The 13,833-nt window shown below is 38.2% G+C and overlaps 1 protein-coding gene across 3 annotated transcripts in view; it reads right to left on the reverse strand.

Moving 5' to 3' along the window:
- The window catches only part of carmil3 (capping protein regulator and myosin 1 linker 3), a 47,984-nt gene that overhangs the window by 7,248 nt on the left and 26,903 nt on the right, over positions 1–13,833 (reverse strand). For all 3 annotated transcript variants that reach the window (XM_084120713.1, XM_084120712.1, XM_084120711.1), the window contains exons 16-27: positions 13,380–13,484; positions 11,586–11,655; positions 9,703–9,784; positions 9,472–9,568; positions 7,757–7,811; positions 7,201–7,373; positions 6,211–6,279; positions 5,566–5,659; positions 2,986–3,084; positions 2,179–2,298; positions 364–477; positions 83–258 (exon numbers count right to left, since the gene is read on the reverse strand). In XM_084120713.1, coding sequence (XP_083976839.1) covers positions 83–258; positions 364–477; positions 2,179–2,298; positions 2,986–3,084; positions 5,566–5,659; positions 6,211–6,279; positions 7,201–7,373; positions 7,757–7,811; positions 9,472–9,568; positions 9,703–9,784; positions 11,586–11,655; positions 13,380–13,484 — 1,254 coding nt within the window. The remainder of the gene's footprint in view (positions 1–82; positions 259–363; positions 478–2,178; positions 2,299–2,985; positions 3,085–5,565; positions 5,660–6,210; positions 6,280–7,200; positions 7,374–7,756; positions 7,812–9,471; positions 9,569–9,702; positions 9,785–11,585; positions 11,656–13,379; positions 13,485–13,833) is intronic.

Consider the following 13,833-nt stretch of genomic DNA (forward strand, 5'->3'; position numbering starts at 1 on the left):
AACTGACTTCAAAAGGACTTTGACATAATTCTCAAGGTGTTAAACTGAGAGACATCCACCACTCAACACCCTCGTTTCTTACTCCAGAGCTCTGTTGATGTCCTGAGCTGCTCTCTCCATCAGAGCGGTGCGGATGGATGAACGAGGGATAGAAACGCGCTCTGAGATGGAGGAGAGGGGAGGAGAGAGACACTCTGCTGCGGCACAAGAAAGCGGACACAGCTCCCGGCACAGAGACACCATGGAGTCCACAATGACCTGCACAAATCCACCATCAATCACCCATCATGCCTTTCAAGTCCAATAGAACTAGAAAGCAGAAATAAATCAGGATGAAGGATGAGCGAGAGATACAATCATCACCTGTAGTTCTTTATCAGCTGCTTTGGCAAGTTCTCCTGCCAGAGAGTCCAGCCTCTGTCTCACCGGCCCGTCCACTGACAGCACGTGGGCCAGTTCACACAGCGAGGGGTACAGCTAGAGGACAATGCAGACATAATTCACATACCAGTCATGATCTCTCACTCACCGCTTCTGTTACACGTGACATGATTGCTCATAAAAGCAATGGTAGTGGAAGTTTCTTAAGGCGAGACACGGCAGGCAAAAACATCAGGGTTTTTTTACTGGTCAATTTTGAGATTTTTGGATATTTGTCTTCAATAACATGTCTTCTTTCAGACTTTGTGGTGAAAAAAAGTCCGAAATACACATTTAGGTCTTTATTTTACTACACTTTGTCTGTTTGCGTCTGTAGATTTCTCATAAATTCAACAAAAGTTGGCGTTCTTAATCAACATGCTGCTCCGCGATCGCTGTCTGCTCCCTGTCATCACATGCACCGCTGGAAAGCTCTCTCTCCTGTACAATGCTGTCGGATCCAAATATGGTCATTTCCTTTTTATCAGCAACCAATCGTGAAAGTAAAAGGGCTGAATGCGCAATCTCATTGGCTGATGATAAATCTTTAAAGCCTCATCATCTCTCATACTCCAAGTCCGAAATATCCACTTCAGTAGCACCTATATACACCAAACTTTCCAGTCTTGTACCTAGTTATATTATGAAGACATTTACTGAGGGATTTGTAAATATATTATTCCTAGCCTGATTTATATAACATTTTATTCCAAAAAACATGGCGAAAATCATTTTTTTAAGGCTATTGACAGTATATTCTGATTTACAGGATAACAAAAGTAGATATCCATAAATCCCTCTGTATTTTTTCCCCATCTAATATGTAAACACAATGAAAAAATAATTTTTAACCTGGCTTTATCCAATACTCAGATTTCGTTTTTTTAAATATATGCAAATTAGTGCATATTTAATTAGATATTGCCTAATTTGCATATTTAAACATTAAATTACAGAAAACTTGTAATACATTTTTTTCTCATCTTAATGTAGATAATCAACTGGGAAAGTTTCATGGTGATATCTGGTAGTTAAAAAATTTACCCTATTCACCTGTAGTGTCTCGCCTAAAATTAATAAACAGAGAAATCAATAACCTGAATATCTGGATGTAACACAGCACATAAATAAAATCTGACTGAATGTTACTGTATAGCCATCTACTACTAGATTAAATGACGTTAAGCAAATATCAGCATTAATGTGATTACAGAAAAAAAATCCACATTACTAAAATGTCCAAGCAATGGAAGTAACATGTAGTACATAATTTATGGAATTTAATCTTCGAGTCAAAAATGTAGACATACTTAACTGAATTTGTCTCTTATGATCTTAAAAACCTTTTACTTCAAAGTCTAAATGCTTAGACGCTAAATTAGTTTTGTAGACAAATATAAATGTGCCTAAAAATTTTACACTTTACAATATAGTTCAATTTGTTCACTTTAATTAATGCAATGAACAGTTCTTTTACAACATTTATTAAATTAAAAGTGCTGCTTTCAACATATGCTAATTCATTTTAACATTTCAAGTTAAATTAACATTAGAGAATGTAGTCTGAAAGATCATGAATTAACAATGAATGAACAGTAGTATAATTTATAAATGATCGTTTACCTACATTAATAAATGCTGTTCATTAATAAATGTAATTCTTACACTTATATTTATTTTGTTACATAGTTTTGATGACTGAAGCATGTGACAGTGGGTGTCCAAACCTTTGACAGGTAAATACACAAACACACTCACAGCTCGAGAGTTCCTGGCCTCCTTGAGGACCTGTCTGGCAGCCTGCAACTCTTCCCATTCACCTGTTCCTCTCAACACACACACCTGCTGCTGCACGCGAACGCACAGACGCTCCATCACCTGGGACAGCAGGAGGAGAGAAAGACAGAGACAGAGATGAAAAGAAAAGGAGAACAACAGAGAGAGGATGGACAGATTGCTGTGTGAGTTTGATCTAACAATACAAAGTTCACATTAGCAAGTAAAAGACACACACACACACACACACGAATGTATGGCAAAAACCTTTCTCCTATCCCAGTTTATTGGGAAGAGACCAATATAAGCAATCCATTCTCAGGCTGACCTGAATGGGAATGCAAATGATAGAATTCCTCTCTCCAGAGCCCCTTTCACACCGAGATTCCGGAAAATACACGGATAAAGATATACTCTACCGATTTTTTTTTTTTTTTTTTTTAAGAAATCTCTTATACTAGGGCTGCATTTAATTGATCAAAAATACAATCAAAATAGTTAAACTGTGAAATATTATTAAAATAACTCTTTTCTGTTTTAATATATTTTAAAAGTAAATTATTCCTGTGATGATAAGGCTGAATTTCAGCATTTAAAGCGCTAACTGAGAATTTAAATTAGATAATTACGTCTGCTTCTACAAAATAAATAAATTAATAACTACATTTTAAAAATGAAACTGCCTCATTATCACCATCATCAACATGATCACATACTAGAAGTGTGATGTGAGTGAGTCAGATCTGCAGTGGTGAAGAGTAAGAGAGACAATGAGGCGGTGGTCTGTACCTGTTCTGCAGTACTAGTGACCAGGCCCTGATGCAACCGAAGAGCCTGTTTCTGAGAGAAACGCTGAGTCTGGTTATTCCTTAACAAAGCCCGCTGGATCTGAGAGAGACAGACAGAGTAAGGGAGAGAATACTCATTAATGTCAAATAAAAGAACATTGATGCTCAGATAAGCCATGCAGTCATGTGGAAATGATTGTAATTATGCTGCGAATTAATGGAAGATAAATGTATTGTCTGCGATGTCCCTCTCTCAGCATTGACCTTGTAGAAGTTTTACATCTCTGGGCTCATTAATCGTGCATAAACATTTCGACCACCTTGGGACTGTTAATCTCAAAACAGCTGGACAAAACAGTCACATGATGCAAAACCTTTTTTTTTTATGAATTAGTCCCATCTACTATAAGATCCAAGAATGCAACCAAATATTCATGATTTTGGGGACCAAATGTAAAAAAAAAAAAAAAAAAAGTTTGTCTGAATTTATTATTTATGCATCATTTGCCTGCTAACTACCCTGATTGACCAATCAGAATCAAGTATTCCAGAGAGCTGTGCAATAAGAGCAAAATAACCAGCCTAGTTCTAGTTCTTTTATTTATAAAGCACATTTAAAAATGCTGTACAAGTCAGATAAACACAACAGAAAACTAAGAAACACATAATAAATAAGACCATCAACATCATTTAAAAGCTAAAAGAGAGATTTAAAAAGTGATAGGGAGGGAGCAGCCCTAAGTTGTGCTGGCAGGCTGTTCCACAACCTAGGTCCCACCACTGAAAAGGCTCTATCTCCTCTACAATTGAGGAGTCAACAGTCCCTCCAGTCAGTGATTCCAAGTCGGGCTACTTTTAAGTCATTGCCGTGGTTTGATTTTTTTTTTTTTTCACATGTTGATTTCCAGGTTTTGCCAAGAGGCTGTAATTTAAGGGTTGAGCAGCAGCACATATCCTGCACTCTATAGCAAATACACAATGTTCACTTCACCTAAAAAACTGGCCAATCATAACACATGGTGTTCACAAAGAGGTCTTCAATGTATAGAAGCAAAAAAGCCTGTTTATTATTATTTCTAAGGGTAAAGGGTAAAGTTGAACTAAATTATGGCTTGACTATTATTATACCTGGAATCAAAAAAATGTATACCACTTCAGTCAGTCATTACTTACAACGTTTGCTTCAATAAACTCCTAGTTTACTGCTTATCAATAGTTAGTAAAGTAGTTGTTATAGTGGTTAAGTTTAGGTATTGGGTAGGATTAAAGTGCCCCTATTATGCTATTTTAAAGTTTCCTAATGTTGTTTTGGAGTCTCCTACAACAGGTTGACATGCATCAAAGGTCAAAAAACTGTTTTATTTCCTCATATTATACATTTGCACATCACCACATTTTCAATGATTCGCAAATGACTCGTTAGATGAATCAATCTCTCTAAATCCCGCCTTTCCGCGAGCTACTCTGCTCTGATTGGCCAGACAGCTCAGTCTGTTGTGATTGGTTTACCGCGTACAGCGCACGCGTCGAAAACAAAAACGCCCATTGCCATAACAACATCAGCTGTCCAGAGGCTTCCTACACCGTAAACAAAAGACAGTAACGAACAATGACGTCGATTTTACCATATCAATGTGAGCGCGAGTCCGATGATGAAACATTGGAAGAACTATTCATTCAACCCACACCTCCATCGCAAGGACAACTCGAGCAGGATGTTACTCAGTGATACAAACGTTACTTAGTTTGAGGCACATTCTGAGATGTTGCAACTGTAATTCATCACAGTTAATATACACAGTTTTAGGTAATAGTGGCCCACAGCTGATCAGCAGAAGTATTTCAGTTAGACAGTGATAAAGTGAGTTAGCCAGTTAGCAGGAGACCTACACAATATAAAACTCAAAACTAAGTATTTTGAACACCATTTTTCAGGAGCAAGCAAATCCTGCACTGAACTCCGAGATTTGAGAAGCAGTCGTCAGTAAAATAAAGGGAACACAGCAAAAGTTTAGGATTATACTGCTGTGATATCATGGTAAAGATGAATTTTAACCACTGATTCTTCACATGCTCGTCCTTGGGCAGTGAAAAAAACTGGCTTTGTCATCATTGTAGAGCACAGCGTCTTCTTGACATGATGCTATCCAGTATCCACAGGAATCAGCTGTTGGTTTGAGGTTCAAGTTTTCACTTGTGTCTGCGCACGCAATAAGTGGTCGGGCAATATGCTAATGTTTCCTCTTGACGCCACAACGAAACGGCTTATGACTCGTTTGAAAAACGATTCATTTCATTGACTCAGAGTCAGTCGACTCTTACTTTTGAAAGACAATAACTTTATATACGGTGCACTTTCAGATTTAAAACTTTGCAGGATGTTTTCATTCACTTAGAGCTATGTTACACACTACATGAAAGGTCATTTTCAAAAATCCATAATAGGGCATTAAGGCATTAATATGTTTTATTAACAGCCAATATGCTAGTAATATGCAAGCTAATAAGCAACTAGTTAAAAGGGAGAATTGGTTCCCAAACTAATTTGTTACCATAGCTTCTTTAAAATAAAAACTCTTACCTTGGTTAGTGCCTGTTCTGTCCTGTCAGGGGCGCTACGGTATGCCTGTGTGACATCACTGAGTGGGATGGGCATGTACTGCAGAGTGAAGTTACTGAAGAGAAAGCAAAAATGATTAAAGCTTTCCCAAAACATGGCAACACAAGAGATGAATCAGCTCCAGCAAGATAGAAAATGTGTCTAAGGAAACAAGTTTTTTTTGCTTTCTTTTCAACTTTTAACAGAGTACTATGTTTCTTGCAACAGATTTCAAAGCATTCTGTACTGAGAACAACATTCTCACGATGATTACAGTCTCCTGGATGCAATTTCAAGTCTGCTAAAAAAGTTTTTCTACATTAAATAATAGTTGTGTAGATCTCCAGGGAAGAGAGGTGTTTCCAGAACAATGCTCTAATTGTGCATCACAGGCAGGTCGGAGAGGTGATGAAAGACTGTGCAATAACAAACACATTCATGTAGGCATGGACTGAAGTTCTTATTTCTTTCCCAGTAACAGCATGCTGTGAATAAGTTTGCAGAGGGATGAGTGAGTCAGTTCTCACATGGGTGAGTGTGCATGATACGAGTGTGTGTGTGTGTGTGTGTGTGTGTGTGTGTGTGTGTGTGTGTGTGTGTGCGTGTGTGTGTGTGTGTGTGTCATACTGTTCTAAGGCTCGAGCCACATCTTGGAAACCCGTTGCACTTGTGTTATTCCGATCCCATGTCACACTTCTACAAGAAAAAAACAAATCAAGACAAATCTTAAACAGTATTACAATACTAGACAATTATGCATTATTTATTATTAATAAGTACACTCGAATAGAATCTTCATGCCTTTTGTACATTTTCTGCTCTGATTTTGAGGAAACATCTGCTGGATTTGGTTTTAAATGGTAAAATTTGTTAAACAGAAAATAATTAGGGTCATTGTAAAAATTGTTAATTTTCCAACTTCCAGTCATTAAACAAAACATTTAATAAAGGGGGAAAAAAACGCAATGGGCAGAAGATGCAGCAATCATAATTTTGCTGAAATCTACAAAGCTTTCAAAAGGATGTATCATTAGAAGGTCTAGGGCCAGATTTACTAAACAGGGCAAATTAGCGTGAGAGCGCAATCCCATAAAAGCGCAGATGGGAGTGGAAAGTTCTGCGCGTGATCTACTGACGACGCGCAAATTGAAAAACACAGACACAACCGGATCATTTTCATAATGACCAATGCAATCTACTTTTTTGGGTGGTAAATAATGGCGCAAACAGCAGTGAATTGACTAGCGCAAACCTTAGTAAATCACCTTGCATGATTCTTTTAAATACTCCCCTCCCACAAATTTAGCATCTGATAGGGAAACTCCTACGAATGCATATGCAATAAGGTCACTGGCAAAAATAACCCCGTCCACGCCTGTGCTAATTTTTCACTGCATGCATTAAGTAAATCCTGACAGTAGTTTTTTGAACTCATGCAAGCTGACAGTAAATCTGGCCCCTAGTCCTTGACATTTAAATGAAAATGAATAGTCTGCCTCTCAGTCAACCGGTTTTTAGTTATTACTATAATGTATAATTTCTTTGTGCAGCTGAGACAGTGTATAATTATTTTATAATTCATAGTACTGTAACCCTGTTCTCCTTACGACAGACTACCTGAGCGTGGTGTTGATCTGCAGGGCTTTACTGAGCATCCTCGCTCCTGTGTCATCAAGTCCGTTCCCACTCAAATCCACCTTCTTCAGGCAGGCGTTGCTGCCGAGAGCATTCACGAGCACCGTGCCCCTCGAACGCAGCCTGGAGTCAGCCAGAGACAAGCTCTGCAGGGCCTGTCAAGAAAGAAGAGCAACCAGAAAGAGACAGAGAGAAGAGAGCATATGTGTGTGTGTGAGTTTGCAATGTCTGTGATCTGTACAAACAGTGCTTAATAATTGATCAAGCAAGGCAATATCTGCAGTGAGAGGTCTACGTGCCCTGAAGGAGAGAGATTATAAAGAAAGAATGAGAGAGAGAGAGAGAGAGAGAGAGAGAGAGAGAGAGAGAGAGAGAGAGAGAGAGAGAGAGAGAGAGAGTGAAGGAAGGATGGATGAATCACTAGTGCTGTAGCCATTAGAAAGCTTTTGCACTCTGCGTGTTTGTTTGAAAGCAGAAATAGAGTAAGGTGTGTACAGGAAACATAATTACGTCTATGTGTATAATGTGAAACACTCACACACTCTTCCTCCTGCACGAGATGCACTAGTTTCTGCAGAACTTCATCCAGAACCCTGCAAACACAGGAAACATCAGGGCTTATACATATATATATACACACACACACACACACACATAAACTCCATCAACCCCAAGATTAATAACACTTCACACACCTCCCCCCCAGTCCCTCCTCTGCCTCCCTGAGAGCCTCCTACTGTGTGCCCACATTCAGTTTGAGATTGCAGATGGTTTCACAGACTTTTCTAAATTGCTTTACCTCATCTGCCTTTCTCAGAGTGGATATCTGTTTTATCTGTTAATCTGGGTATGGTAGTAATTACTTACTACTTCAAGAACTAACTCTTATCAGTGACATTTTAGAAAATAAGGCATTTCTACTGTATAACTGAACAATAACCTTTTAATGCACTTAAAGTGAAATTACTGAATCTAAACATAGGAGCCTGATAAAAAAAAATAGTAATTTAAAAGAAAAATGTCAGACGGACTTGAAGGTTTTCTGAAAGTTTTTTGAAAGTCTTCATATTTTAAAATGTAATTTATTCCTGTGATGGCAAAGCTGAATTTTCAGCATCATTACTCCAGTCGTTAGTGTCACGACTCACATGATCCTTCAGAAATCATTCTAATATGCTGATTTTATTTCTTCATTTCTTATTATCATCAATGTTGAAAACAGTTCTGCTACTTTTTTTTCTTTGTGGAAACCATGATACATTGTTACGTTACGTTCTAGTTCTGTTTTGGTTTTCATTCTCTTCCCTGTTCTGGATTGCATGAGTTCTGTTAGATTATTAGTTTCCATAGTTCCTCATTAGTTCCTCACATGTTCGTAGTTCTGTTGATTGTCTGTGTATTTAAACCCTTAGTTTCCTCTGTTCATTGCCATGTTGTTTTTGGTTTACGTGGTTGTTTTATATGTTTTTGTTATATTCTCCTGCATTGTGTGCTTCATACAGCAACCTCCGTGACAGTTACATTTACATATATAAAAATGATACACAAACATACAAGAAGCTTGAGTGTGTATAGCAAGACAGGCTATTAGTCACATCATATAAAATGCTTCATAGTAGTGGCTGGTCAATGCTAAGCTGATTTGTTTGCTGCAACTCTCTGATTGGTAGATCTTTCTTCCTGGGGTTACAGGTAATGTAGTTCTTCACCTGGAATTTGTCTATTAAATATGATTTTTTTTATTTTTTTTATGATGTTGTAATTACGCTGACTGATGGCTTCAATAGAAACATTTACCATCCATTAATAACCTCAGAGCTCATTGTAGGTCTGTCTTGAAAGTTTTATATTGTTAAAAACATATTTTCACCAACCTAGAGAACTCGTTCCTTTTCAAAATGACAATTTAGACCATTTAGACAGCTCAAATGACATTATGACAAAGTGCTTTGACAAAATATGAGTTCCACATTTTCCACTTGCCTGCAAGGCTTCCATTGTAAGTGCACAGTTGTAAACTCATTTTTAGTTGTTTGGTAATCAACAGCATGCCACAGATGTTGCTGATGGAGCTTAAGCTCTATTGAACCTTTAGGCGCTTATCTTCAAACTGCTACAGGCAGCTAGTATCATTTGAACTCACTTGTACATTTGTAGTCACTTTGGATACATGCATCAGCCAGACAAATAAATGTATACATATATATCCGTTTGCTCTATGATGTGTGTCTCTCTCAGTCCGGGAATATGTACCTGCCCTTGATGTTAAAGTTCTTGCCCAGCATCAGGTGTTTGAGGGACGGGTGTCTGGAGAAGGCAGGAATGACACAGAGGAGATCAGCATCCAGCCCTGAAATGAACACGAAAATGAACAGGCAGAGTCAACAGCGCCTGAAGCAAATGCAACTGAGAGGAAAGAGATGGGCTGAAGGTCGGTGAGAGCAGACAAAAGCTTCCTTTCATTTATGCAGTTAGATGTCTCACCGTTGTCTGAGATGTCCAGTGTGCTGATGCAGGAGACTCTGGGGAAAAGGTCCTGTATTATTCCCGCTCCAGCAGACCTGAGCTGAGAGGCAGACAAACGGAGAGAATGAGAAAGAGATAGAGAAAGACGGGAACACGGGTTGATAGAGAGAGAGAGAACGCTCAGTGGCTCAGACATGTATAATTTATACTAGTATGCACTTAGATATTTTCAGTAACTCAACTGTAAGAGCATGTTGCTATCAACACCAAGGTCAAATTTACTACCTTTTCATTTTTTAACAGCATTTTTTAAATCAGTGTTGGAATAGTTTGCTATGTTGAGACTAGGGCTGGTTGTCATCTTTTACTCCCGTGGATATATTTTAGGAAGATTTTTTCGAAGGTCAATTTCTGTGCAGGAACATATTGTATTGTTTTGCTATTCTAAAAAAGTCCAAGCATTTTTGTCAAAAAAAAATAAAGTTTATCCGGAATGACTCATCCATTAGAAATAGCTCTGCACGTTTGTCAATTTTTGCAGTGCATAATGGACAGAAGTTTTGGACTTATTTAGGGTTATATAGAATTTATTATTTCTTACTTTTACAAAATAATATTACTACCAGAACTTACATCAAGAGTTAGAATAGAATAGAATCGGGCATTTATATAGCGCTTTCATATGTACTACTGTACACCCAAAGCGCTTTACAATCATGTCAGGGTCTCTCCTCAACCACCACCAGTGTGCAGCATCCACTTGGATGATGTGACGGCAGCCACAGTACAACGGCGCCAGTGCGCTCACCACACACCGGATATAGGTGGAGAGAGGAGAGAGAGTGATAGAGCCAATTCAATGTAAGGGGATTATTAGGAGGCCATGATTGGTAAGGGCCAATGGTGTGTGGCCATGACACCGGGGTTACACCCCTACTCTTTTACGAGAAATGCCATGGGATTTTTAATGACCACAGAGAGTCAGGACCTCGGTTTAACGTCTCATCCGAAGGACGGTGCTCTTTGACAGTATAGTGTCCCCGTCACTACACTGGGGCGTTAGGACCCACACAGACCACAGGGTGAGCACCCCCTGCTGGCCTCACTAACACCTCTTCCAGCAGCAACCTGGTTTTCTCAGGAGGTCTCCCATCCAGGTACTAACCAGGCTCAGCCCTGCTTAGCTTCAGTGGGCAACCAGTCTTGGGCTACAGGGAGATATGGCTGCTGGCTATAGAGTTACATCAAGAAATATTTCAGTTCATTGTCATACAAGCCATATTGGCAACTGAAAAAGTTACAGCAAAAGCTGCAGGAAAAGAAATTATAAGTTATATAAAAAAAAATGTATACAGGTTGACCTTTTTAGATATGACACTATATGGGGTAAGTGTCACAATAGAACCTGCCATTAAACAGCTTATAGATCTTTCAGCGAAATGTAAACAGTTAAAAAATTTATTCATCAGCCAATATGTAAAAAAAATAAACAACTGATTTGGTCAACAAAAATTGCAATTAATAAATTGAATGAAATCTAAAATCCCTGGCCTGAAGGCAAAATACAAAATATACTGATAGTTGAGTGTGACAACTAGCAGCACATAATGTTGACTATTTTCAAATCCACAGTACTGAGATTTACGGTAACGTTAAAAGTAGTTTATGATTTGATTTCTGAGAACAAATAAAACAATTGCATGAGGGCAAAATAAGGCCCCACAGAGATAAACACACATTGCATTCTCAAAAGAAACCTTGAAAGACTAATTCAGTAGCCAACATATCTGTACACACAGTAAAGTGACCACAGACTGAAGGATCTACAGCCAACAGAGAGAAGGACAGGCATTTATAGAGCTCAATCCAGATTTAGGGACACAACGGGGGGGATGGGGTACCTCACAGCTGCTAATGTCCAGGTGTAGGTCAGTGATGTGAGGATTGGATGAAAGCCCAAGGAACAGAGCCCTGTGAACAAACACATGGACATCGTCATTACTGCCAGCATTACATGCCTCATTGAAGAGACTTAGCATTCTATTATGAGCTTCCATGGCTGATCTCCATAATAAATCAAATCAGAAAAGGTCTATATGGACACTGTCAAAGCGTTACGCAAGTCTTAAAGGATTAAGGGGAAAAGAGCTTAGAGATTAGTTCGACTCCTCTGGTGTGGGCCGGTGGTGTTGACAGAAGAGAGCTAAAATCAGGTGCTCAGCTGGGTGTGACAGACTGTCTTGCGCTCGGTTTGTGTTTGTGAGCAGGGAGGTAGTATGACCCTGTTTGAAATGCTTCATTTGAAAACATTCTGGCTTTCCCAAAATAGCAGCTGCGTGAACATCTTGATTCTGACCTCAGTTATGGGTGCAGAGCTCTAAACCTAGAAATGAATCACCAGAAAGTTCTTCAAGTGGGCTTTTCACACTAAAAATTGTTAACCCTTTAATGAATACATCCAGACAAAGACGAAAAAAATATGGAATATGATTTGTTGTTTGTGTTCTCTTTTAGGTAATAATAACAACAGATTTAACCGTTTATTTATTATGAGCCTCCAACGAAGGATTGAGATGTCTATTAATAGTAAAAGTCAAATATTATAAATAATCCCATTGAAAAGTTTAGGGTAAGAAGAATTTTTTATTCAGATAGGACATGCAACTGTTTTCAACACTGATAATAATAATAATATGAAATGCTTCTTAAGCACCAAATCTGCATATTATAATGATTATTGTAAGATCATGTGACAATAAATACTGGAGGAATGATGCTGAAAATTCAGCTTTGCCATCACAGCAATAAATACAAATTCTAAATATATTTAAATAGAAAACCATTGTTTTAAATGAATCATTAATTATATTCCACGATATGACTGTTTTTACTGTATTTTTGACCAAATAAACACAGCTTTTGTGAGCAATGGACAGTTTAGCTGAACATGTTTTCCAAAAATACTTGTACACTACACAGGGGGGTGTGGTTTGATCTGCTCAGCAAGCCCTTCAAATCTATATTACATCAAAAAATATGCCTGCCTTTTAAAAAAATCACGAAAGTGAGTGATTTAACAGCTGGCTTCATGCTGACATGAAAACTGTGTATTCTTGAAAACTGCAGTGATAACTAATGATTTTTGTGCTTAAAGGGATAGTTCACCCAAAAATTAAAATTCTTATACTTATAAAATTCTTATAAAATTAAAAAAAAAAAAAATTTCGTACAATGGAAGTCAATGGTCACCACAACAGTTCACCAACATTCTTCAAAATACCTTATTTTGTGTTCAGCAGAAGAAGAAAAGTCACTTTGAAACAATATGAGGTAAATAATGATGTAAATAATGACAGAATATACATTTTTGGGTGAACTATCCCTTTAATATCCAGCACCTGAATTTTTGAGATAATTAATCGGGTTCAGTTCAGGATAGCATGATTTACAATATGCAAATCCCGGGTTAATGTGACATGGGTTATCTTGTTCCATAAAAGTCACCCGGCTTAAAACATCTTAAACCAGCCTAATGTGGTAGGCTTGTCTCTCAGAATGTGAAAATCTGGTTTGTTGGCTTTAGAGAGGTTTTGGGCTTCAGAGTTGGCCAGGCTGGGAAACCAACTAAATCAGATTAAACTAGCTAAGCCAGTGTTAACTGCAGCATGAAAAGGCAAAACGCCGACCGGGCTCACCTCAGCACGTCGGGAGGCATCTTCATAGACGCCAGACTGATGTGAGTGAGGCTGAACGCTGAACTGAAGAACTGACGGAAGGAAGGAAGTGTCTCTCTCACTTTCCTAAAAGCGTGACAGAAAAGAAGGGGAGACTTTTATCCATAATACATCATACCATGCTTCACAAAACCCTGAACCCAAAAGTATACCCTCTGGCTTATTAGACAAAGCATTGTTTGTATATCTATTATGTGTTATACATTTTAACAACGTTCAACATTTTAACAAGCTGTCTTAGTTTATGTCATTAAACATTGGACTAAAAAAAATAATTTGGGTGGGACAGAACTAGACAGGGAAAAAGGGAAAATGAGAAAAAGAGAGAGGCAGTCAGTGAGGGATACGAGGGGGGGGTCTAAAAACATGACAGTTTATGATAGCATTTCTGTGTTTGACAGTGACATTATCATTT

This window comes from Abramis brama, assembly GCF_963993115.1.
Source record: "Abramis brama genome assembly, chromosome: 7".
Lineage (NCBI taxonomy): Eukaryota > Metazoa > Chordata > Actinopteri > Cypriniformes > Leuciscidae > Abramis > Abramis brama.